This window comes from Ascidiella aspersa, chromosome 4 (assembly GCF_963924565.1).
Source record: "Ascidiella aspersa chromosome 4, kaAscAspe10.2, whole genome shotgun sequence".
Taxonomy (NCBI): domain Eukaryota; kingdom Metazoa; phylum Chordata; class Ascidiacea; order Phlebobranchia; family Ascidiidae; genus Ascidiella; species Ascidiella aspersa.
Genome location: NC_139450.1, coordinates 31,522,563 through 31,550,048, shown reverse-complemented (window position 1 = coordinate 31,550,048; position 27,486 = coordinate 31,522,563). Strand labels below are relative to the sequence as shown.

The window sequence follows — 27,486 nt, the reverse complement described above, 5'->3', positions numbered from 1 at the left end:
TTTTCAACGTATAAACTGTTGCTATATAAAACTCTTGCTACCAGTCATAGTAATAATTCTGGAAAACAGCTCCGCTGGTGAAATGAATTCCGCCACTGTGAGAAGTCGTTTTGAATAGGTTGCCGAAACGTTGGTTGACAACTACAATAACCAGAGAAGCTGTTTTTGATTACAAACACTAATTGTATGTGGTGTTGATTGGGTATACCCCTAGAATAAAAAGGTTGCCTTGGGTCTTTAACTGATTGTTGTAGCACCTTCATCTTACTTACATACTCAGCTCATCAATATTTTAGCGTGACAAAAATAGAGTTGTAGTGCAGCAATTTGCGGTGTGCAACAGGGGTGAAAATTGAGCGAAGAACGAACAAGATGGGGACAATTGATAAAATAATATTATTAATATGTTTATTTATATTGGGATCTAAGCCTGTTCCGACACTTCTAGTTGTTGATATTTTATCCATATCGTAAAATCCAAACAGAACCACAAAGGTTTATATAAATAAAATCTAAACAAAAAGCAGCAGCATATTATAGTTCCGCATCATCAGTTCTGTGATGCATTTTGCGTTGCCTAAAGTTGTTTTGGATCTTTTCTATAACCTTTTGCTTTGTGGTTCTGTTTGGAAGATTAGGACAACTTTCGAGTCATGCTTTCGGGCCATTTAAGAAGTGTCTTCAAGCGTAGGACGCCAGACAAACAAAACTAATCTTTATGTGTTTTTTAATTTCGCAGCAAACATGGAAGTTTTGCTTTTACTGTGCTTTGCTGCAATTTCGTCGATTGGCGTCGGAGGTAACGCGTTTTAATTTATTATTGTTGAACAACTGTCGCGTTCTATACTTAGGACCGAGAAGTTTATTTCGTAAAATATGTAACTTGACCAGATAATTGTACAGTGTTCTCACATTTTTTGTTATCCTTTTACTTGAGTTACAGATAATAATGTAAATAGGACCGATGCTGTTACAACGTTAATCATTTCGTATTTTCTCAAGGTTTTGAGAAGCTTTTTGAGGGTTTTAAAATGCCGTTGTACGTTTTTTATTTTTAAAGCAAAACGCTTTAAAAAACATTTATTAAACGACAAATAGTAAGTTGCTTGCTATTGAAGGTTACGTGGTTAAGTTCGAATTATTTTAAACTTTTAGACACTTTTATGTGATTAACGGTGAAGTTGAGCGGAGCCTTCGCGCGCATATTTACGGGGCACCTTTTAAAAAAATATTTCGCTTAGTTTAAAATGGAATGTTATTTTTTCCGTTTCAATTTAAACAGAACAACATTTAAATCTTACAAATCTGTGCGATTCATAAATCGGACAACATTTTGTTCCAATTTAGGTTAAATTAGACAGTATTTAAATTAGAAAATAATTCTGTCTGATGTACGTTAAATCAAAATATAATTTGACGCTCTAAATTAATTCGGAAAATTTATTTGACCCTCTAAATTACATCGGATAGATTTACATTCCTATATAACTTCAACTTCAGTGGTTAACAGGGCGCATTGAAATTAGTCAGCGCAGCTTGAGTTTAGTCTTCGCGTTTATTCCTATTGATTTAATAACGAGTGTTGGCGTTTGGACAACAAGCAATGTTTTAATGCTGAGCGTTATCGACCCATTGTGCTTAAAAGATCGGCCTTTGGGAACGCCCCTGTCATAATGATGACGTAAATGCGGGCAGGGGGCGTCACGCACCGTCTGCCTCGCTCACCCGTTTTGCCAAGGGCCCGATTTTTTTTAGGCAAATTGATTTGTTTCGGCCGAAAATTCTAAGTGAAAGGGCGAGTTTGAATGATTACGCGCGAAATGTCACTGAACAGCTCTGGCCCAAGAAATACTTCAGCGCGAATAATTTTTGGTCATTGGGCATGACGGTTGGAGGTTGGAGTATGTCCGACGCTTTGTGCTTTATTCCCATATCGATCCGTGATATCTTGGGCAAAAGATACGACCCGAGCCAAATTAGCTGATGTTTCTTTTAAAGCTTCTCGTGTCCGAGGCATATAACAAAGTCCTTCCTAAATATCGCTATCAATATCTTTGGAGCATAATGGTTGGAGGTTGTGGTAAGACTCAATAAGAATATCCAAGCCTATACAGAAGTAGGTATTTTTCGAAACGTTCAAAAGATACTTTTGTATGGGCTTTGATATTCTTATTACGTCTTATTCGTAGACATGTTTGAAGGAATGCCACGTTTCACGATGTGTACAACATTTAAACATTACCAGACATCGCCCACGCAAAATCGGTCAAAAAATGCAGCATGTGAACCATTGGTGTTGCAGTTTGATAAGATGGGAGGTGGTGACATTCTATAACCGTCATCTAAGAACGTAAATTTGCCCAGGTCACGACCAGTTTATTTCCTAACGTCTTTGCGCCAACCCGGGCGGGTTTCGTTCCCCAATTCTTGTGTATTTAGGCCGCTTGAGTATTTACGCGACTTCCTTTTTGTTTAAACTTGCACATTCAAACACTTACGAGGCCTCTTTTTGACGCGCAGCCGTTTTCGTCAACAAGGAAGAGGCGAGTCAGTTCCTCCGACCTCACCGCGTTGCCAGGAGCAACAGGGCGAACATCTTCGAGGAACTGAAACCGGGGAATACGGAGAGGGAATGTATTGAGGAAGATTGCAACTATGAGGAGGCCTTCGAGATTTCCGACAATACCAACACAGCGGTGAGTGATAAACAATATTTCCTCAAGTGTTGTTGACCGAAGTCAATGACTGGGATTTAGTGCACTTACGTCACTGTTTCAACTGACTTGACTTGACTTGAGTCATTTGGGCAAAATGGCTTGACTTGACTTGAGTCATTTGGGCAAAATGGCTTGACTTGACTTGAGTCATTTGGACAATATGACGTGACTTGACTAAAGTCTTTTGGACAATATGACGTGACTTGACTTGACTTGAGTCATTTGGGAAAATGGCTTGACTTGACTTAAGTCTTTCGGACAAATGGCTTAAGTGTTTTCTTTAAGTATTTTTAATAAAATTAAGCCATTTATCCAAATGTTTGCACATAAATCAAATCGCTTGCTATATATCCTTTGAGAAATTTCATACTAAGCGAACGTTTCTTTTGGTGAGAATAAATATTTGAAGGTTAAGTTTGTAAACTTCAACATGAATATTAAAATTTGTGAATTAGTAATATCGGTATTGTTTACCAAAATACAAATCTAGGCAATTTCACTGCGCAGTCTGCTTGGCAGGTGTGGCTAAACCACGGATTCTAAACGTTTAGGTTTTATTCAAGTTTTTGATATGTCCGGTGAGAATTTTGCATGTACTTAAGTTTGTATTGAATTCCTTAGGTTGAATATTTATGTATTTATGTTGGGCCGTCCGAATTCACTTGGTGTGATGCCGTATCTGTGCCGTGTTGGTTTTCAGCACAACATAAAAAAGGCCAGCTCACAGATACATATATGTGTATAAAATATTCGACTAAAAATTTTCTACCTCACGCGAGTGTTGTTTAAACGAGAGAATTGGTTCAAAACACTAGATTATGCAAAAAAAAACTAATTAATATTTCAACAATTTAATGTTCAACCGTTCCTTGAAATTAACACTTATTTCTTTTGTTTCCAGCAAACTTTCTGGCTAAAGTACAAAGGTAAGATTGTTGGATTTCTTTTTAGCATGCAAGTTCGATCAAGGCAACTATAAATTCTGTACCAACTACAAAGACCGATCGATAAATGTTTGCGCTTACCGAATAAAAACAATTTAATCCCTACATCATTAAAAAATCGATATAAACCTTATCGCAGGTTGAAATTTTCTAATACAGTCCCTTTGGCGCCTGTAAAACGCAATTTGTTGCAAATTTTATAGTTTCCACCAGTGAATTAACTTGAAATGAGATCGTAAACTATATTTTAAAGCAGTGTTTCGCAACCTTTTTTTGCTTGTGGTACCCTACAGAAATTGTAAATCGTTCGCGACACCCTTGCTCGTGTTTTTGCTCAGTGGTTAACTGTAACGTTACAATAAACGATATTGAAACAGCACTTTAGCTGTGAAACAATGTTGAAATTTTTTTTTTTAATTTTTGCACTTTTATCGTACACAAAAATTGTATCAAGAAGCTTAGGAATAGAGCAAAAACAGGAATCCTTAAGAATTTGAAACATCTCTAGGCACCCCTAAGCGTTAAAAATGACACACTAGAGTGCCGCGGCACCCCGGTTAAGAATCATTGTTTTAAAGGTAATCTGTAAAGTGAAAGCATTCTGCGTGTGAGAATATATTGGTGACTGGAAAACTAATGAAAGTGATCATTCATCTGATGAATGCAAACTTTCCTAAATACGATGTTGTACTTAAACAATTATGCACTAAAACAATGCGTAATGAGTCTAATTGATCAAGTGGCAACTGACAGTGTATTTCGTTAAATTTAACAACACGTGTATTACGTACGATGTCTTTCGGTGTACTAATTATACGTAAGCCGTAATTGTTGGTAAAAAAGCAGCTTTATAAGGGCTAGATCACAGTGGTTAACACACATGTATGTGTTTGTAACTTTCGCTGCACGTGTATTACGTTATGAATTGACCGTTCCATTTCCTTTTATCGTTAGAGCACTGGAATGTATCCGCTTTAATGTATCTGCACTTTGTAGGGTGCAATAAAAGGGTTTTCTCCCCTAAAAGACGAGGAAGGGGCGCAACGCCGAAAGACCAGAAAGACAGGCTTCGACTTTGCCTTGCAGGTGCATATCAGAACAGCGATTTTATAATTTTTTCTTGCTGAATTTATTTATAGCATGAAACAGTGGGTTCTGTACGTTGAATGTATAAAGTGGATGTTTGCGCATCAAAAAACTACGTAAAGCGTAAATAAAATAATATACTATTAGCCGAACTATATTTCTTTGTAGATTGCCAAATTAGGTGGAACTGTATATATAAAGACAAATTGTATTGTATTCTCGACAAGCTTTCCCACAACCGTGTTTTATCAGGTCAAAGTATAAATGCCGATAAATACGGTTGCGCGAAAGCTTGTCGAGAATACAATCCAATTTACTCAGAGTTCCACAACCAGAGTAAAAACAGGATCAGACATTTTTTTAAGTAATCTATATTTCGCCTATACTGGCATCGTCAGTTCCTTGATTAATTATTAATAAGGGACTGACGATGCCATTATGAGCGAAATATATATTCCTTAAAAATGTCTGATCCTGTTTTTCCCCAGAATTTTAGACTTCGAGTTTTATTGTTGATATAAGCGTCAGCGGATCAGTGATCGACAAGCAGAAACCTGCTGCTAATGGTTTTGGATTCAATGAAGTTACGCCCTTTTGTATATATTAACCTTCCTGGTATACGCAGATGTTAACCAGTGCGAGCCGGCGCCCTGTGTGAGCGGCAACACGATGGTGTGCAACGATCTGTTTGGTGATTTCTACTGCGATTGTCGGCCAGGATTCGAAGGGAAAACTTGCGAAAGGAGTAAATGCCAAACATCACATTTGTAACCAAAGGGACTCGAAATTTTATCTTGTAATATCTCCTGAAGTAAACAAGATATCGATTTGAAATTTGTACACATTACTCAAAGCAACCTAACTTAGCCATCAGACTTCTTTCGAGATATCTTGTTTACTTCTGGATATATTACACGATGAAATTTTGAGCTGCGGGCTTCCCTTCGCTAGATTTTTACGGACTGTGGCCTGAACTGGCCTTAGTTGGGTTACCATATTTTGGAAGCAGTCAGCGGATCCAATATGTTTTTGTATGAGTACTTAGACATGGCGTAACAATAATTTGTTACAGGGTGACGTTCAAATTATGCAAATTAAGTAAGCCTATCATACCTGTGCGCCATGTGCAATTCAAAGTTAATATCAGTGTTTTTGGTTGGTTATTTTTCGGTGGATTAACTTGGACATCTGGCCAAATCCTTGAAATCCGAAACTGACCACTTCGGAAATAGCCACATTACTTTTTAAGTATTGGTTTGGCGGCACCACTAGAATCTTGAAAAAAACTCTCATTTTTCTTAAGGAATCGACCGCTGCGCCTCAAATCCGTGCGATGCCATCGGGACAAGTCGATGTGAAAATAACAACGATGCCTACCGTTGCGTGTGCAATCCCGGTTTCACTGGAGACATATGCCAGACGGGTAAAAAGCGTGATAATAATCGTATCATCGCCAAATCTTTCCTTTGTAACGAATCAAGAATCGATAGCGCGAAGCATGCGCCACGGGCCTAATGGAATTGCAAATTTATTTTAATCCTGATAAAGTTTCGGTGGAGATAGTGACAATGTGCTTTTTGTCGTCTGAAAGTTTTGGAGCCTAATGGTTGTAATAAAAGATAGTAAGAATATCAAAGCCCATACAGAAGTAGGTGGCATTTTGTGAACGTTTTGAATAATTCTATTCATTTTCAGCATCTGAGGAAACTTTCAAAATGGTACCTACTTTTGTATGGGCTTTGATATTCTTACTACGTCTTACTGCAACCTTTAACCATTATGCACAACCGAATGGAATTGCAAATTTATTTTAATCGCGATAAAGTTTCGGTGGATTTATTGACTTAGTGCGTTTCTCGTCTGAAAGTTTTGGAGCATAATGGTTATCACCGCCCATTTTAAACGTTTTAAATAACTCTATATTCATTTTTAACATCTGATGAAGCGTTTACAGTGATATCTACTTCTGTAGGGGCTTTGATATTCTTACAACGTCGTCTGAAATTTTTTTCAAGCGTTAACGAATATATGCCTAAATTATACGGAACGTGTTTTTCATTTTTTTACAGCCATGGATCGGTGCTTGCAGGAGCCCTGCAATGCTGAAGGTACCAGTCAATGCATAAGCGTGCAAAGCTCTTTCCAGTGCGAATGCAAGCCGGGGTTCAAAGGATCACTTTGTCAAATAGGTAAACAGAAATTACAGGAAACAAAGTAATACAAAAAACAAATGAATTATTTATGCCAAAGCGCGTCATTAATGTATATGTGTAGATTTCATTCTAAACGGCTAAAATGTTGGTGTACCTTACAATTAAATTGCGTTCTTAAAAAAAAAAATTTTCGTTTCCAATGGTATGCCAATAATGCGTTTTTATTTGTGTTTATCAAAAAGAAGACTCTCAAAGCACAAAAGGCCAGAAAGGCCATTTTTGTGGCGATACTACTGTTGTAGATTCGTCACAACAGAAGTGCTTGCTTTGCTTTAGAACGCAGTAGAATTTATTCATGACTTAGAATTGATCTAATGAAAAAAACTTTTTGTGTACTTATGGAAAAACACTTGAAACACTTCTACTATCTAGTATAAAGTGTTTCGTAAACCTACGTTTCAACTTCCCATACAGATATAGACGAATGTGCGAGCTCACCCTGTCAAAACGGTGGTACATGCCTCAATATGGTGAACCGCTTCCTGTGCGTTTGCGACGAGATTTACTTCGGCGCGCTGTGCGAACAAGGTAAGGGAGCGTTTCAGCATGCGATATGCTTATTGTTCGGCGGCTGTAGTAGTTTTGTATGTTGCACTAAATATGTGATAATAGAAATTACCCTGATCCTTGCAAGATAAATGGCGACCTTGATTCCTCATCTCATCAGTAACAGCAGGATACTCAAGCAAAGCTAGAAAAATTAAGTCTTTGCTTGCCAAATGTATTATATATATATATATCTTTTAAAATCTTTTAATTGTGTCTGACTTGAATTGTTAGCTTTGCTAGATTATTCTGCTGTGAAGATTTATATGGTTATACTTATTGAGATTGGTTCTGAGACAAATTTCACTAAAACTTGAAAAGATTTCAGAAGCACTACTTAGACATGGCTCATATTGATTAAGCTTGCCCTTATTAATGCTGCTTTCTCGTGTTTGTTTTGCTTACAAAACGTTCAGTGAAGAAAATTGATTCGCCAAAGCTTTATTGTTGCACACCTTTTGGTTTTTTGGTCGCCCCACATAAAATGGAGAAACACTGTTTTAATTGAAACGACAGAAGCAAGCGAATCTACTAAATAAAAATAGAGGTAGTAAACGAAAGCAACAAATTATCAAATATTTAAGCAAAATTTGTGCACAACATCTGTTTTACTAACAATCACTTGAGAATGAATATCAAAGCACATATATAAGTATAGGTAGTATTTGGTGAACGTTTCAAATGCTGTTTTTATTTTTTTCAACAAATGCTACGCCTATACTTCTTTATAGGCGTTGATATTCATTCTACGTCTAATTATAACCACCAGCCTTTATGCTCTAATAGACGGTTTGACAAGTTACTGATTTTTGTAGCCGTGGACGATTGCCGATCAAAGGGTTGCAACGAAAACGGCAGATGTGCCGCTAGTGAAACTGACGAAGGGGTATTTTCGTGCATTTGCGACAAAGGACTGACAGGTCCCGATTGCGACATTGGTAAGTGTTTTACTTGAAACAAAGTTGAGTTGAGTTGAATGGGGAATCAAATAATATTCGTGGCCGACTGAAAATAGAAGGTTTGACTAATAAACTAAAAACATAGTTCCGATGGGGTTCGAACCCATGACCTTCTGCGTGTAAAGCAGACGTGATAACCACTACACTACGGAACTACGCAAGCCCTGGTAGTTATACGCTTTTAAATGTGGTTCTTCGTTGGCTTTTACCTTAACGCAGCGTTTCTCAACCGGTGCGCCATGAAAGGCTGCTAAGTGCGCCGCGAAAGAAACAAAATGTCGAATAAATCCAACATTAATAGATTAGATTCTATTTGAATAAGGAACTGATGATGCCACTTGGCGAAATATATTTTCCTTTTAAACAAAACATCTGATCCTGTTTTTACTCATGTTTTTAACTATGAGTTTTACTTGTTAATATACGCGTCAGCGGAGCAGTGATCGACTGGCTAAAACCTGCTGCCGATGGTTTTGGATTCTATAAAGATACACCCTATTGAATTATATTTCAGTGATGTCACTATAAATTGACTTGCTTAAATCCTTATTTGAACTTTAACGTATCTTTTAATTAATATGTGCAAATCTTTGAGTCCGATTGAAATATCGCGGCTGTTATTTGCAGCCACACGCTTATGTTGTCCCCCCAAATCTCGATTTTATAAAGTACAAAAGGCCTTATCAACACTGTACCTGTCCAACACCCGAAGGTGCTAAATAATGGCCCAACTTTCGAAACTCAGACTATTAACAATTTCGTCCCATCTCTTATAAGTGATGCTTGAAATGCTTCTCAGTCACATTAACTAAAGATAATACAAGCTCGTATCGAAACGTCTTAATCAAGGTGCTGTCGATCTACTCGACCTTTTTGGCTTTGCCATTTATTATCAAGCTACATTACAGATCCGTGCATAGTGTACACAACAGAATTTGTTTTAATATTTAACACGACTTTAAAAATCTCGCCAAATATTTTCGCGCAGACATCGACGAGTGCGCTCTGTCGCCACCTTGCGAGCACAACTGCACCAACACATTCGGAAGTTTCCGGTGCTTCTGCCAGGATGGTTACTTGGTCGACATACCGAACCTGAACGCCTGCCGAGATATTGACGAATGCCATGGCGCTCACGGCTGCGATTACCAATGTATCAATTCGCCCGGAAGCTTCAAGTGTACCTGTAAGGCGGGATATGAGGTCGACGACGCGTTTAAGTGAGTGTGGGGAAAAGGGGCCGCTCTCGTTTCGAAACTATTGAGCAGTGATCCCCAACTGTGTGCCTCGAAAGATTGTTAAGTAAGCTGCGAACTTTTTGTAAATTTGGAAAATAAGTTATTTTTATTACCAAGATTCATACACGCAAGCATTTTAGACTTAAATACGCCCTATTCATTACAAATTATTAACATTGATATATTTACATATATATTGTCGTGTGTCAAGTGCGATTGTAAAATTACTCTATTGTTGTTCTGTTTAAAGTGTGCCGCAAGGTAAAAAAGTTTGGGAACCACTGCAATAGAACTTCCACGAATGTCTTGCTAAAAGTTGTGATCTAGAGTTGAGTTTATAAAAAAATTAATTTTGTAAAACATAAAGATATTTTCACGCCCTGACACGTAAATAATGACAATCACTTCAAATGGAGCCAATATTATTTAGAATTTCCTGTCTTAGTAAAAGTCAGTTATTAATAAGTTCTAGTCATTTAAAGAGAAATATATTTTTTCGCCACAAAATAATGAGTTTTTAACAAGTTTCATTAAAAAAGTCATATTTAAAATTAGAAAAAAAAATCTGTAGGGTAGTTATTTAGCCCTTTTTTGATATCTGTCGACATTTTTTTTTACAAAATGGTATTGTCGGGTGATTTTTTTCAGGCGACACTGCGTCGATATCAACAAGTGCAAGACTAACAGCCTTTTTTAATATCTGTCGATAAAGTACTTTTCTGGCTTTTGCCCATCTGGCACTTAATGTATGTTCATACTCAGTTAAGCATCATTTTAGGTTTTCGCAAATAATACTTGTTAACGATAGTTGCAAAAAAGAAAAATAATTACACTTGTATGCATTTTCTTTTGGAAAAATTTTGGTAATAACACAAAACATTATTTTTGGAGTTAAGAAAATTGTCTAAACTAAGCGTTATTAAATAGGAAATATTAACATATTGTCGGGTAATTTTTTCCAGGCGATACTGTGTCGACATCAACGAGTGCAAGACTAACAACGGAGGATGTGATGCTAAGTGTCTCAACAACGAAGGATCGTTCGCCTGCTACTGCCACAAAGGCTACGAATCGCGCGACAATGGGAGAACATGCGATGTGAGTTTGGTGTATTTTTATGTGCTCTTTGATTGTAAGTTTGACAGAATTGATTGTATATTAAAAAATGATAATATATCGTAATGTTCTTAACAATATGATATTGCAATTATCTCAAGAATATGGTATCGAAACTATTTTTCTTGTTAGTGAATGTTTTACATTTTTTTACTTTTTTTAGTTATGCGATATCTTTTAGTTGACAATATTTCGTATAACATACACGTTGCAATGGTTTATTAAAATTCGATTACTAGACGCCGACTTTCTTGCCTGGGTTATTAATGAAAATGTTTTTATTCAGACTTCGCTTTATACTGATAAACAATTAACATGATTAATGCCCCAATCAACGTAAGTCTACGCTTTTATTAAACTTGATATAGTGGGTTTTGAACCGGATACTATTCACTTTTTAAGAAATATCATTATTTAGGGGGTCTGAGCACCCCAAGTTTCTGCTGGCCCAAAATCGACGTTCATACTTCCTACCTATATAAGCTGCGTAAATAAAGTATTTTAGCATTAAGTAATAAACACACTTTCCATGTGGACTCGTTGTCATTGAATGCCTATCAACCTGGAAATATACTTTTAATAATTTATATTTCAAACCAAAGTATAAGGTTTATTTCATGGGTGCCATGTGGTATGATTTTTTGGTATTAACTTTATATCATTCTTTCAGGATATTGACGAATGCACTGGTTACCATGGGTGTCAGTACGATTGCATAAATTCCCCAGGAAGCTACAAATGCAGTTGTCCAGAAGGATTTCTGATTAACTACGATAAAAAGACTTGCAGAGGTTCGGCAACAATTTATGCTAATAAAGTTAAAGCATCACCTATAAAACCAATCTTCCAATCGGATAAGGGCAGCTACGTTACGGTGTCAAGAGGATTGTAAACAAGTCATTTCTAAAATAACTTGAGTCCACGTCAAGTATTTTCCAAAAACAGCAAGTCGAGTCCGAGTCAAGTCATTATTAGAGCAAGTCAACACAAGTTAAGTCATTGACATAAAAAAGCGCAAAACTATTAAAATTGGTGACTCTTCCAAATATAAACCCTTAGCTCAACTAAAAAAAAAATACTAATATACAGCAGCCTAATTGTTTTATGTGCAAAATTTTATATCTTAATTCTAATAACAAATATTTGAAACAATGACTTGAGTCCAAGTCCAGTAATTTGCCAAAAAACTTGAATCGAGTCAAGTCATTCTGGTCAAGAGACTTAAGTCCAGTTACTTAAGTGCACTTAAGTCAAGTCATTGCAACACTGCAAAGAGTAAGTGAAGTTCATGTAAGAAACACTACCTGTTTTTGTTTAAAACGTGCTAGTGTGTAAGAACATATTTTGTTTTGTGTATCGTTTTTTTGCTATTTTGTTGTCGTTGTTTGACAGGAACGAAATCGGAAGGGTGTTGTGTTTGTTGATACCGTGCGTGTGCTGCAGACAGAAAAACTTCAGTTTCTGGCAACTTCTCAGTAAACGTATATCTGTATAAATGTTGCCTTTGGCTACCCGCAGATGTGAACGAGTGCTTTTTGAGCGACCCTCCTTGCGACCAAAAGTGCTTTAACTCACCTGGAAGCTACAAGTGCTCATGTAACAAGGGATACGTTCGCGACGAGGTAGAAGCGAACAGTGTATTTACTTCATTTAAGATAAAAGATAAAGTACTCTTTTTAAACGATAATGTACTGTTAAAATGTTGGCGGATGCAATTCCGTATTATTTTTTTATAAAACTGAACAACAATTTGTTAAGGCTTATAACAGTTTTTGTAGCAATTGTCTTCGTTTTGACAATATTCAAGTTGATAAAGTTTGACCAAAAATTTTACACCCGGCCCGCGATGGTCAGGGTTTTGCAGTTATCCAGACCTTTATATAAAAAGCTTTAATCGATTAAGTCATAGAAAAACCTGCAGCCAAAAAAATGTATAACTATTTTCATTATCACTTCAACTGTTTTCATTAGCTGATAACTGTATAATGTTGCATTTAACGTAAAAAACTTAAGCATTGTTGATAAATCGGCCTTGAAACATTGCCCAAACGTTTCGAATGAAACATTTTTCAATTTTAGTATCAGCTAATCCTACACATTATAAGTTACGGATAAATCGCTGTTCAATATCGTAAACTGTCAACCCTGGTTGGTCAGAAACACATTCAGTGACGACAATAAACTTTGGAGCATAATCCTTAAAGGTTGTAGTAAGACGTAATAAGAATATCAAAGCCTTATGGACTACGTTGAAAATGAACAAGGAGTTCTTCGAAGCGTTTAAAATAATACCTACTGGTATGGGCTTTGCTATTCTCATTACGACATTCAAGGATGATTAGTCAGAATCACATTCAGTGATGTTTAACTCATTCATTTGCTATTTTGTTTCACTCTTTCTTCAATTCCCCGTTTTATACTTATAGGAGCTGAACAGTTGCGAGGATATTGACGAATGTACGGATAAACCGTGTTCGAGTTCTTGTGTCAACACTGATGGCTCGTTCAGGTGCGAGTGCGATGCCGGGTTTGAAATCATCGGGACCAAGTGCTTTAGTAAGTGAAATTTCTAAGATTTTTTCGTTGTTTTCTTATGTTTGCTTGTTTAAAATAAAACTGCGGCTTAGCTTTAAATGTTTTTACCGTTAGCGTAGCGATGTTACCTCTCGTTAAAATTGCATTTTCTCTCTTATAGTTGGCCTTGTTTCGTACAAAACGGGATAAAATGTGCAGGACTAGCATGCATAAAATGAAAATCACAGTTTCCAAGTTATCAAAGCTTCTTTTTGTCTGAACAAAAAGAAGCTCAAAAACATATTTATAGCATACCCAAATATAGCAGCAAAAATGACATAATGCCCAAAATATAGCGGCAAAAATAACATAATGCCCAAATATAGCGGCACGTGTGAACAAACTACTTATCTAAAAGTTTATCGCTTGATTAAAGTTTGTTATCCTTAGAAGTGTTATGATGATTTGTGCAGCAGTCTGTTACAGTGTAACAGTGTTGTAAACAAGTTATTTAGAAAGGACTTACAGTCCAAGTCAAGTCTTTGCAAAATAATTTAAGTCCAAGTCTTTGTCAACAAATCACAAGGCAACCTCAAGTTATAAAAATTAAGCGTTAAAATGCTAAAATTTGTAAATTAACTCAATTATGAGCAACAACTGAGCTAAAAAATACCAAAAACGCAACATATAGCAAGCCGATTGTTTTATGTAGAAAGTCATTACCACACTGCCGTCTAACTTGAACGGATCCTACCGCGTTGCTCTAACCACCATTACATAATCCAAATACTAGACATCAACGAATGCCGCAGCAATCCCTGTCAGAACGGGAGGTGCTTGGACGGAATCAACCAATTTTCCTGCTCGTGTTATTACGGCTACAGTGGCGACATGTGCGATGTTCACGGGGACGTCTGTTCCAGTAACCCCTGCGTCAACGGCCAATGCCAGGCCGTGGACGAAACGTATGTATTAACTGCGTAGCACTGAATAGGTGATATTCGAACTCATCTTGACCCATGCAAGATAAATGTCGACCTTAATTCCTAAATAGTAACAGAAGCATACTCTAGCAAAGCTAGCAAGGTAATACACTATGAAAAGATCTTAATGATATATATATATATATTTTGCCAGCAAAGGCATGGTCGGTATACCTTAATTCGAATGAAACATTAATAGTGTCTGACATGAATTTCTAGCTTTGCTCTGCTGTTCTTAACTGCGTAAAGTCTATTTATAGTAAGCGCGACGTTGCAGTTTGCGCGTATGTCAAATCGGCCTGAGTCTGTTTTTCTCGAAATACGCGTGGTATGACACAAATATGTCGCTGGCTTGTTTGACATTTTAATGAACCTGTGTCGATCAGAGACAGTTAACTTGGTACAAAGTATCAAATTTGATTCTTCATTTTTATGCAATTGTTTTTTTTTTGAACAAATATATGTAAGAGGCTTAAATATATGCTAAAATATGTATTCTTCGTTATAATGCGGGAGAACACAACCATCCAATATTTTACTTTTTAGCCTGTTCAACTAGAATTTTAGGATTTCATTATGACGTCAGAGACCTGCCTTGTCACGTTCCGTGACGTATTTTTCCAAAAGGTTAAGGGGGTGGGCACTGGGCAACACGTCTTAAAATAATCCAAAGAAGAGGGTCACCACCCATGAAAGGTTGTGAACCACTCGGCTGCCCGATTGCATTCCAGTGCCTTCCCGTCGGAGATTTTTGGCGTAGGATTTCAAACGAAAAAAAAGTTTGGCACCAATCTGTGGCGGGCACAAATTATTATGGAATGCAGTCAGGCTGGGCTTAAGCTTATGTTTATTTTTACAGGTACTCATGTAACTGCGATCCTGGTTATACCGGTCAAGACTGCGATTCAGACATCAATGAGTGTGAGCACAACAACGGAAACTGTAGCGATGTGTGTCAAAATACGGAAGGTTGGTAAATAAAAACTATGTTTTGGTTATTTAGTTTTGTGCTGTTATTTAGTTCTATTTTTTTGGTATTTAGTTATGTGCGTTACAAAGGTGACAAATGTTATGAACCATGGATAATAAATTTATTAAACACTATAGCAGCCATCCAGTATTACTGTAAAGACATTGCTAATAAATCGATAGAAGCGTAGTCCCGATGGGGCTCGAACCCATGACCTTCTGCGTGTAAAGCAGACGTGATAACCGCTACACTACGGGACTGGTATTCAAACCATACAAATATTTGTTCCTCTTGGCTATTCGTAACATTCTGAAGTGCAGGGAGAGCGATTGGTCGATCGATGATCCAAATCAGCGTGGCCAACTACAGGCCCGCTGGTCAAATTATACAGGGAACTCTTTTTATTGACCTGCGTCATTATTTTTATTGACCGGTCATAGAATCAAAATCAAAAAAGTAATAGATTAAAATTATTTTTTTTATTAGCCCGCCACTATATCGATAACGACTTTTCGCTATTAATTTCGCTGTTGTGAGTGCTGTTGGTTAGAACCACAATAAAAGAAATATTTACTGCTAATGAACAAACGGTAAATTTGTACTTAGGCCTACAGATTTACATATGATAAGTTTAATAATTAATTTCAACTTAGAAAACGTGCGCGACCAAACTCCACGCACTTGAACTGTAAACTGAAAAGGTGGAAATATCTCCCCTCACGAGTGGATAAATTTGTATGCCCCTGAGTTCTATTTTCCGTAAACCACCCAAAGGTAACGTTCTAACCTTCAGGGTGGATAATACTGTTTACACCCTATTATAATCAACCCCAAAAGGGTAAGAATTGTACGAATCCACCGTGCACTGCTAACTTAAAAGGTGGAAATATCTACCTTTGCTAGTGGATCAATTTTTATGCCCCTGGGTTCTATTTTCCGTAAACCACACAAAGGTAACGTTCTAACCTTCAAGGCGGATAACGCCGGTTACACCCTATGGTAATCCACCCCAAATGGGAGGAATTGTACGAATCCACAGTGTGAATAGTATGTTGCTGCTGATTTTATGATGCAATTGTAAGCGCCTAATACTTATACCAGATGGCGGTGACTAGTATTTCGTAACAGCGCGATTAAACACAAAACAGGAAACTCTGGACAAATGACAAAGCGCGCCCAGAAGACAGTTAGGATAATACAGATAGGCAGACGTCATGTCGTTACAACCGGCTATGCTATTGACCAAATTCTTCAAGCAGCTACACTGCCGCCCAAATCTTATTTTGGTCAACTTTAACTGGCTACGGAAAGGCATAATTTCGAATATTCCACGATTTTATGGAGTTTTACATTATGGCATGCCAAAGTTTTCAGCATTAAGGTACGTTATATAAAATTTTCACATTTTCTATGTGTCCACAGGCTGTGTGGACTAAAACTCTATATAAATGCATTTCTGTCAAATTATCTCGTTAATGCATTTTTACAATAACATTGCATCGTCAGTAACAGCTATCCAACCTGTAAACCAAAATAATCACAGTGTAATAGCGCTTAGTACGAAAAAAAAACATTTAACGTAATTTCGGTGCTGGGATTCAGGCGTGGAAATAATACTGTTCTTTTCTTTTATATGCGCCTATTTAATATTGAGTCAAGTTTATTTATAAGGCAAACGTTTTGCTAACTGAAATAAAATAGACGCATTTTTTCAACGTATATATAATTTAATCGCACACAAGGTTGTTGGAGAAGGTTCGAGAGGGGGTAACAAGGTGACACTGTATTTTCGTCCCAAAACGTATCGTGGCACTGTCTAACTCTAAAATGTCAGTTTTGCAAAATAAACGATAGAAAGGTGCTTTTTTGTCATGCGAGCAAATTGTACCATAACAATAACAAAACCATCTTGCTATAAGTATCATTATACCGACTAATCTGTGGATCTTTTGTTCTTCGCGTCACCTTCCTAATTAAAAGTTTGCCGATTTTATTCAAATGCGAGATCAAACAAAAATCTTAAAATCATTCTATGCGCTACTGCACGTCGCTTTATGTATAGGCAAATATCCTACGACGATAATTATTTTAGATTAGCCTAATAAATTTGTTTACCAACCTTAGGTACACTATGCACGGATCTGTAATGTAGCTTGACAATGGATGATGTCGACCTACTCGACCTTTTTGGCTTTGCAATTCATTATCAAGTTATTTACCACAAGTTTCCAAATAAAAAAACATGTACACAAACACGAAAATACTAAATTAGAAGCAATTAGTTGGAACCAATAAATATCCAAATGAAAGATTGATACTATTACGTTATTCGGGAAAAAACGTGTAAATGTTCTGCTAAACTGTTACATCCATTCCAATACTCAGACAGTCCTTCCAAATGCATTTCAGACCCTTTCCACCGCTAACTGCATTCCATAGATGTGGCCGCCAAATATTCACGCCAACATTTTTTCAACTGAAATTCATTAGGCCCGCGATACTGTATGCCAAGTGTCGACACTGGCGTGATTTTTTGCAAGCATTCCACGTGGAATGCCATCGTGTTTCCGCCAAAGATCTTTGTGGCGTGAAATGCTATCGTCACTGACGTCTTTAGCCTACAGCAGTGGTCGGCAAACTTTTTTTGTCGCTGCCCAAAGTACTCCTTTCAGAGCTATTGAAGGCCCACTACGTAAAACCAGTAGGCCTACAAAAACAGTGGTGGATTCAGGATAGGATCTTAAGTTGAAATATTACACGGCGAATTGATGACCAAAACACGACCATGCCATATTGTAAAACATACTATAAAACAAAAACAATAGCGCGGAAAATTGTACATTTACACAAAGTTAAAGTTGGCAAAAAAAAATTCGACAGGCACTCTCATGACCACATTTGTCACGTGGGCCTTTCCAAGTTGAGCCAATTTAAAAATTCTATGCCACACTAACTTTTAAAATAAGGAGCATTGAATTTACGGCTATCGCGCGGCCCGCAACTACATAACACTTAGCTATTCAAAATTAACTCGCGGCCCACTGAAAATGGCTCTGCGGCCCACAGTTTGCCGACCACTGGCCTACAGCATGGTGATTTTACAATATTTAAAATAATTTTGCCGTGGGATTTACAAACTTTTGGTGAGTCAATCTTTTGGCCAATTTCTAGAATGCAGTAGGGGCACACAGTAGAAAACTAGCAATAATATTGAAATATCGCCCACTGTAAAAAGCGTTTAAAGCGACGTTTTGACGAGTGCAGATTTGTCGATGAGATTCCGATTTAATAAAAAATATTTATAAAAGCTTATACGAATCCATATGTCATTTTTCTAATATTCTGAGTGACGGTCTATGAATACGAAAATGCAGTTATCCGTTACTTTAGTTAAAACTCGTAAAATTTGCGAAATGTAAAATCTTAATTTTATACTATTTAAACTCGTGCGTAATAAGCTCAATAATGATTTATTAAGAACCGTTAAAGAACAGCATAAACAGCAAAAACCTTAGGCAACAACTCCCCATAATATTATACACACGACAACGATGTTTAAAAAAACGTAGTTCCGATGGGGTTCGAACCCATGACCTTCTGCGTGTAAAGCAGACGTGATAACCACTACACTACGGAACTCCACGTGGCAATCGTGCGAAAAGCGCTTATTTGAATGGCAACAGTCTAAGTATATACGCCTTAAAGAATGTTTGCACCAAAATATGCAGTAAGATAGTGTTCTCCACTTTGAAAAATTCTAAGCAAATAATATATGGTTAGGTAATTTTGCTTTAAGAACAGCCAGACAAAGCGCATAGTAGAAACACAATATTTGCTTCGCCGCCTATATCTTGCGTAGCAAACTTAGTAGCGCGATTATCTCGCTAAGAGTAAAACCGTTGGTTAAAATTTCACAGCAGTTATGTTTTCTCGCGTATTTTTTAGAGCCGCTAACGAAATACAAATTTGCCAACTGGTGAAACTAGCAAAAACGAAGCATTCATTTTATTAAAAAGCTTCTTTTCGTTCTGCTTTTCCAATATGTTACACCTTGCCCAAAATCATTGTTAAATCTAGTTAAATAGCCTACCGGTACCTTATTTACCTTATTTTATTAATTGTGATTTTACTGTGTTGCCTACTTGGGGTTTTAGAGGAAACACTGCATGTGTATCAGGCGTGACTTTTCTACTTTTTGCCTTGCCTTCGTTTTGATTCCACTGGATTAAACATTGATGAAATAAATTTTTGCTTATTTTTTCAGGTACCGCTATCATCGTAAACCTCTTTATATTTTCCATTAATATATTGTGTGGTTTCTTGTGCTTTAAATCAGGGGTCGGCAACCTTTTTTGCACTGCGGACCGGTTTAAAACTAAAATTTTGTCGCGGACCGGCCTTTAAAAACAACAAATGTGCAGGAAAGGAAATTTATTACAACTTTCAATGCGAACTTTATGGTTGTTTTGTCGCAAAGTGAGGCTCCCATCTCATAGGCGTAGCCAGGGGTCGGCCTGAGGGGCCATGCCCCCCCCCAAAATTTATAAATATTTTACTCTTAATAATTTGTTTTGTAGCATTTATGAGCAGTACCACAACATTTGATCACATCAGAGGCATGCCACGCCTTTAATTGTCAGGCATTGTTACGTCACAAACGATGTAGTTAATATAACATTTACTATACATTAATGTACTTTTACTACTTTCAGACAGTTTTTGCTCATTGACTGTTTTTTGAGTATTGCGTTAACACTCAGTCAGTTGCTGCTTAATTATTTTTGACTTTTTACCAGGTTTTTACGTAGCCTACAGTTCGTGTTTAAACAAAATTTTAATCTGACAACCCTGCTACGTACCGGTAACCAACTCCTCGCGGACCGGTGTTTGCCGACCACTGCTTTAAATGACACATATAGGGCACCAAAGTCTTAAGTGATTAGGGCAGGGCCTCAAAAAAGCATAATTCGTCCCTGTCATTACACAATAATCGAGATTAACGCCAATCATCATTTTGTATACAGGTTCTTTTATCTGTGTTTGTGGAGAAGGATTCACTTCGATGGGCGCGTTGTGCTCGGATATTGACGAATGCTCGATAGCCAACCAATGTGAACATAACTGCACCAACACGATTGGCTCTTTCCATTGTTCTTGCCAGTAAGCATAATGTAAATACCCGTTTGCTAGGGTGTAGCCTAATTGCATTCCAATGCCTTCCCGCCAGAGATCTTTGGCGTGAATGCTTTGCAAAATCACGCCAGTGGCCCATTTGGCGTGAAACATGGCTGGCCTAGTGAGTTTACCAAAAAAAATTGTCGTTTTTGACGTATATATCGTCCCATTTTGGCTTAAGATTTCTGGAGAAAACTATTTTGGCGTATATCTTTGGTGGCCACAAATTATGGAACGCAGTCAGGGGCCGTTTAACGTCTCGGCCCAATACCATGTTTCGACCTTGATTGGCCCCTGTAACTACCCACTATTGTTTAGGGACGGATATTCCGGTGAGCCACCCAACTGTGTGGATATAGACGAATGCGCACATCAACAAGGTGCTCAATGTCAACAGGTAACGTAAAAGGCAGCTAAAACTCGTTTGAAGTAGCTGTGTTATACACCAGTTAATTGGACAGTCTTGCGATACGAAACTAAAAACTTTTATATTTTTTCTTGAATATTTAGAAGCAAGCCCCCCTCTGCAGAATTTTATATTTTACGTCCATAATATTTTATACGCTTAGTTTTTTTTTTTAAACGACTAGTAGTGTGACTTGACTTGTTATTTTTGTAAATATTTGACTTGGACTTAAGTTATATTGCAAATGACTTGACTGGTAATTAAGTCACTTCAATGATACTTGTTTACAACACTGCTAATAACTGACAATTACAATATTTGCAGAACTGTGTTAACACCCCTGGTTCCTTTCACTGCGGTTGTTCGTCGGGATTTCGTCTCCATGGAGATGGCATAGCTTGCACGCCCCTGGCACCTCTGGCCCCTGTGGAACCCATGGAATCCTTGGAACCTGTTGAACCCCTGGCACACCTGGAACCCTCAGCACCCTCGGCGCCTTTGGTGTCGTGCAGCGGCAACAGAAACGTGAGCTTCGGAGGTCACAAACATCTTTTGCTTGGGGCCAGAAGCGACGATTATATTACGATCAAGTTTGCCAAAAAATCACGTAAAAAGTAAGTGTTTAATATAAATATGCACAGTATAGTTAATGAAAAGGCAGTCTACATTCATGGATATATATATATATATATGTTTTTTGAAGGGACTCATAGGACTAACACCTAATAGTCGTAATGCCGTCTAAATCGGTAAGTCCTAAACCCGTCGGAATACGACCTAAATGGCCAGAATCATGCCTATAAACAACACTTTACCTAACCCCAAACCCCACTCCTAATTAACTACAGCCCTAACCCATTTTCTACCCCCATCACCCATTACCTACCAATAACCGCACGTATAGGACCAAATCCAGTGCCAAAACAGCAGCGCCTTAACCACGCCATTTAAACTTTAAATGGCGCCCAAACGTCGACACCAAAACGGCAATTGCCGAACCATTCGCCCAATACCCCCTATCTCTACCGTTTCAAGCGTTATATTTGCCCTTTAGACGGATTTTAGATTTATTCTGTTGTGGTTACTGCGTACTTGGCTATTTTCACATCATCGGTCCTAATACTATATGTATTAAAGATTATCCTGCCTTAGATACTGTTGCTCTGTAGGTCTCATTGTTTGTTCCTTTCACAGGTTTTACTTTTCGGTCCGCCTGCGTGGTTGGTCACGTGACGGAGTGATCATGGCGTTAGATGATGGTGGCGAGGAGCGAAGTTACAGATACGTGTTCATCAGGGACGGCTTGATCTCGTACGAGTACAGAGCAGAGCAGTACGCCGAGACCTGGACACAGTCGGCCTCAGATGGACCAGATCTCGGCGACGGCGCTTGGCATGAGGTTAAACTTTAGCAACTAACTGGGGGGTCGCCGATTTTTTTTCATAAAATGCCGGATCGGTATTTTTCACATAAAAAGTCGCGATTTTTTTTTCACATAAATAGCGGCAGATTTTTTTTGATCAAGAGCCGGAAAATTGTTTTTCCATAAAAATCTGGAATATTTGTTTTTTTTCAAAAAAATGCGTAATTTATTTTTAATATAAAACCGGACTTTTTTTTCTCGTAATAAGTCGGATAATTTTTTTCGTAAAAAATCGTTTTTTCTCACAAAAAGCTGGATAATTTTTGTTTATATAAAAACCTGCATTATTTTTTTGATCAAAAGTATCAACAATCGCGGATCAGAATTAAATTGTTGTCTAAAAAACTAAGGAAATGTCAATAACTGCTTTCAACAATTCTTTAATAAGCCATAGTTTGGTGACTCCTGAACTAAAAGATTGACGTTTTATTTTGATTGATGAAACTTATAGCGTTTTTATTTACTCTTCTATTTTGCTGCGTTAATGCATTGGAGTACTCGTTAAGAAAAAATATTTCAAAACGTTTTTTTAAATTGTTCTAAAGGTATTGCCTTATTTTTATTATAGGTAAACTTACGGATTTCGCCCAAGAACCTGAGGTTGATTGTTGACGGAAAAACTGTTTATCGCGGCGTACAACCGGGGAACACAACCCTGCCTAAAGGAACCGAAATCTACGTTGGCGGAGTTCCTACAAACCGTACCTTTATGGCGGTTCAGGTAAATTGCACAAATTTATAATTTGGCTACTACTGACATTATGGGAAATATATCGTCCTGTGCGTGGCCGAAAGAATATAAAATAGATAATCGCATTTTTTAAATCTCAATACTAACGCGCTGTTGGGGAGTTTTTTTTTTTAGTCTTTTCGGACTAAAAACTGTTATATTTCTACTTTAGACAAAACTTTTTGTTTGGCGGTCTGTCACTGACCGGATGTCACACTCAAATTGGACATTAGTGTTTATTGTCAGAATGGCGAGCGCGTACGCCAGCTCGCTCGCTCATAAAACCAACTGCACTGTACCACACAACGCCCAAAACCGCAGGCTGCCGGGGTTCTTTAGTTTCAGCAATTTGCAAAAACTAAGGAATTGTCCTTTAGCAAACAAAGGCGAAAAAGAAATTAGTGGCAAAAGTAGAAAGGCAAAGTGAAATAAAGCAAAGTAAAATATATATTTTTGCATTACAAATACACCATGCCTATAGTATACTTTGTTTTAGGGGTTGGATGCGCACTTCAAGGGGTGCATGTCGCATTTGAGATTAAAAGCAGGCAAGATTTCCTGGCTGCCGTCCAAGCGGAAGGTCAAGCAAGGTCACTCCGGCTGCCTCAAGTCTCCCGACAATAGCGGAGCTTATTTCTACGGCACCGGATATGCAGTGTTTGGTAAGTGGATTTTATTTTAACGTGGTAAAAGTAAATATGTTTGTCTACCCATTAGGTATCCATATGTACCTTATGTGAGTTCTTTTTGACACCAGCACTCTTGGTAGCTTATTCTCGCCATTTGTTTAAACGGCTTATGATGATTATGACTTGCAGAAGGCGATTTAATCAAGATTAGCCACACCTATTACGTTGGCGTATTCCGCTTAGTTAAGTCTCATTCAGACGGTTTTATATCTAATTCTGTTGTGGTTAATACTGCGCAGACTTCATGGCTTTTTTAAATCGTCGTTCCTAACTAATACTATAGGTATAATAGATTATTCTGCTTTTGATATTTATTTAAAATTAGGCACACGTATTACTGTGACTTATTCAGTCAGGTTTAAGTCTTATTCAGGCGGTTTTAGATCTTATTCTGTTGTGGTTATTATTGCGTTAAATCGTCGTTCCTAATACCAGGTATTATAGATTGTTCTGCTTTAGATATTTATTCAAAATAATCCACACCTAATACGTTGTTTAAGGTCTGTGCCTTGAAACTGTGTGTGACAACATTTAAAAATTACTTGCAGCGAGAATTGTAACTTTACAATTAATTTTAACATTAACATGTTACCTCTTTTTGGTACTTTATTCCATCAGAAAGGTTTATCTCAAAAGTTAAAAATGTCGTTTTAAGGTTCCGACCAGTACGGCCAAAGCAGGGATCTTACGATTAGAACTCACCTTAGAAGCAGTTACTCTGAAGGCTTGGTCTTGTTTGGATCAACACGGGGCGGTGGATCGTTCAGCCTAGCCCTGGAAAATGGAAAGGTAAAAATTAAGGGGTTTTCAACCTTGATGCACAGTTAATGCATGTTGTTTCAATCTGTTTTTTGTAACGTTACATTTAACCATTAGCAAAAATACGAGAAATGGTGCCGCGAACTATTTCTAATTTATATGGGGTGCCGCAAGCCCAAAAGGTTGGGAACCACTGTAAGTAGGTGGTACTTTTTACTCGAAGTAGGAACAATCTTTATTCAGTTAACGTTTTGCATAATACTTGATTTGTGACAAGATTTTTTTTTTCATCCAAAACTAATTTGACTTTCTTTGAAGTAAACCGGAACGCACGGAAACTTTCAGAGATAACGCCATTCTAGAAAATGACGGCACACCCTGGTAAAAAAGGATCACGACCAGGGAAAAAATAACATTGTTTTTCGGTACTCGGGCTCGAGTAAGACCACGTAAAACTAGCCGAGTCCCGAGTCTGACGTGCGCATGCCCAGTGCTAAATTTTAAAACTAATATGGCCGCAAACTGTAAATTGTAAAGGTGAAATAGCATATGGTGGAAAATTTTCCAACCATGTATTGTGGGTGAATGAATTATATAACACACCTATAAATGGATTGCTGAATATCCACCTTATTTTATTTTCGTAAACTGGTAAAATACAGGCTGTAGAGTCAGGGCCGGACTCGGGACTCGACGAAATCTCATATTTGGTCGGGGTCGGACTCGGGTGTATTTTGAACCGACTCCGCAGCCCTGTTTTCACAACCGAGTCATTGTGTTGAAAAGCTAAGACTCTTAAACTTATGATACTTAATAATATTGTTTTCTCTTCTTCTTGCTTCAGCTGGTTGCCAAAGTGTTGGATAGTTCTGGTGACGTGATACAGCTTGCGGAGTATTTCAATGGCGACAACCCTCTGTGCGACGGTCTGTGGATGACCATATACTGCAAAATGTCCAAGGGAAAGGTAATTGTAACAAGAATACCAAACGCCATACAGAAGTAGGTATCATTGTGAACGTTTCGAATAAAATTTTCTACAGAAAAGGAATAAAGAGTTATTCGAAACGTTTAAAATGCTACCTACCTCTGTATGGACTTCGATATTCCTACTACATCTTACTTGAACCCCCAAGCATTATGCTCCAAAGGTGATTGACATAGTTGTAGGGTTTATGTAAGGGGTAAAATGAGACGAAGGTCTCGCGATTTAAATGGCACATAAGGCTTTTAAACGGAAGAATAAAACATCGGGCATAAACCAATTGGATTTTAGTCTACTTTTCTTTTCTATTGATGATTTTCAGTAAAAACACCAGTTTAGTATTTTATCTATTATCTTATATTAGTTTTTTTGCCGACGGCCAAGAAACCGTTTATAACATATTTTACTGTCCTTGGTAAATGATCTTGAGTTTAAATTTAACAATAATTATAACTTTTTTCTCCCTGTAAATTTTTTTTTTAAATAACAAATGTACCGACCATTCCATAACCTGTACAGTAAATTTTCACCAGGGTGATCTTGCAACTGGGAGAAAGACATAAGTACATTTATTAATAAAAATATATCCGGAAGAACAATTTTAAAATAGGTGCAATGCCTGGCGGAAACAGTCTATTCATTAAATTTAACATACGCTTATCTTACCAAACAAAAATTCAATAATGTGTTCTCCCAAATTTTGCGCAGATAACGATGTACGTGAACGGAAAGCGATCTCAAGTTGTTCGATCTGGGGAAAAAGTGCGATTCGACTCCGGATTGAAAATCTCCATTGGGGGAATTAAAGGTCAAACAAGCGTTGATTATATTGACATATATAAGCGATTACATTGTATAATATACTTTAGCGGTTAAGTATTCAGTTTTGTAACGACGTAAGTCAATGACTTGAATGCACTACGCGATGTTTCTAGATATCTGAAAACACTGCCTGCGTAAGTACGCTAATCAACGTGGCTATGAAAATGAAACATAGTTTTCGCATAGGGCGGCCCGCAGTTTCCATTAGTCAAGGGGGGCGCTGCACCGAAAGTTTAAGAACTCCATGATTCAAACCAACGATTTAAACCAATATTACTTCAATAAACTGTAATTAAGGCGGTCTGTGTAATACCTGATCGGGACGACATGACCGGGAATTTTTTTTTACCAGAACAGCGAACCAGAACCAATACTCGACGAAGTCGGTTTCTTTTGCTGGAGTCGGACTCGGGTGTCCAGTAAGACTGCGTAAAACTACCCGAGTCCGATGTGCGAATGCTCAATACCAAATTTCAAAATTGATAAGGTTGTAAACTGTAAATTGTTAAGGAGGAACAGCATATATGGTTGAATATTTTCCAACCATGTATTGCGTGAATGAACAATATGACACCCTTATGAGTGTACCCATCCCTGTTTCATTAGCTGTGGTAACTATTTTTGTGATTTATCTTGTGCAGGTTTGCCCTCCACTCCTCGTTTCCACGGAAGCATTAAAAACATGAAGATAAACAACGTTGCAATCGAAATGCAACGATCGAGGGACTACTCGGGAGTAAATGTGTTCAGTATTCCGCTATGAACAAAATATCGATGTAACTTTTTTATGAACGTACCTGAAATCTTCAGATATTTTGCGTTTCTTTCACGATTTTACTTCGACTTTATGAAGTTTATTTTTTGTTGTTCTCTTATTTGTTTCTGAGGTGTGAAAACAATATACACAATGCATATATTTGCGCTCGTAAAAAGTTGAACACGCGTTAAAATTGCTGCTTTTTGATACAATAAAATGTGTACGATTTAACCGGTAGTTCTCTTAAAAAATTTGCAAGTATATTTTTTTACCTCATCCTGGTTGCTTTATCTTTAAATAACTGTGGAATCAATGAGATAAGCCGAAAATGAATGTAAAACAAAACAAAAAATATAAAGTATAGTAGCCTACCTTTTTTTGTATGTGTAGTATTTACTGAGGTAATTTATTGCAATTATTAATAAACCCAAGGGAACTTGCAAAAACATGATTT

The 27,486-nt window shown here is 37.4% G+C and overlaps 1 protein-coding gene and 3 non-coding genes across 4 annotated transcripts; 1 reads left to right on the top strand and 3 right to left on the bottom strand.

Annotated features, from left to right (window-relative positions):
- Positions 1-673: 673 nt before the first annotated feature.
- On the top strand, positions 674-27,486 carry LOC146157492 (uncharacterized). Its single transcript, XM_083386774.1, has 26 exons — positions 674-799; positions 2,521-2,696; positions 3,619-3,643; positions 4,658-4,747; positions 5,373-5,492; positions 6,051-6,170; positions 6,817-6,936; positions 7,375-7,488; positions 8,322-8,444; positions 9,454-9,685; positions 10,666-10,801; positions 11,490-11,610; positions 12,338-12,441; positions 13,246-13,375; positions 14,127-14,298; positions 15,176-15,285; positions 20,311-20,446; positions 20,780-20,858; positions 21,192-21,481; positions 22,062-22,266; positions 22,859-23,011; positions 23,517-23,682; positions 24,365-24,498; positions 25,313-25,435; positions 26,162-26,261; positions 26,917-27,486. Exons 1-26 carry the CDS (start codon positions 745-747, stop codon positions 27,036-27,038), a joined length of 3,456 nt encoding a protein of 1,151 aa, XP_083242900.1. The 5' UTR covers positions 674-744; the 3' UTR covers positions 27,039-27,486.
- Positions 8,548-8,620, bottom strand: Trnav-uac (transfer RNA valine (anticodon UAC)). Its single transcript has one exon. It is a non-coding gene; the product is annotated as a tRNA-Val (tRNA).
- Trnav-uac (transfer RNA valine (anticodon UAC)) lies at positions 15,474-15,546 on the bottom strand. Its single transcript has one exon. It is a non-coding gene; the product is annotated as a tRNA-Val (tRNA).
- Trnav-uac (transfer RNA valine (anticodon UAC)) lies at positions 18,853-18,925 on the bottom strand. The gene has a single exon. It is a non-coding gene; the product is annotated as a tRNA-Val (tRNA).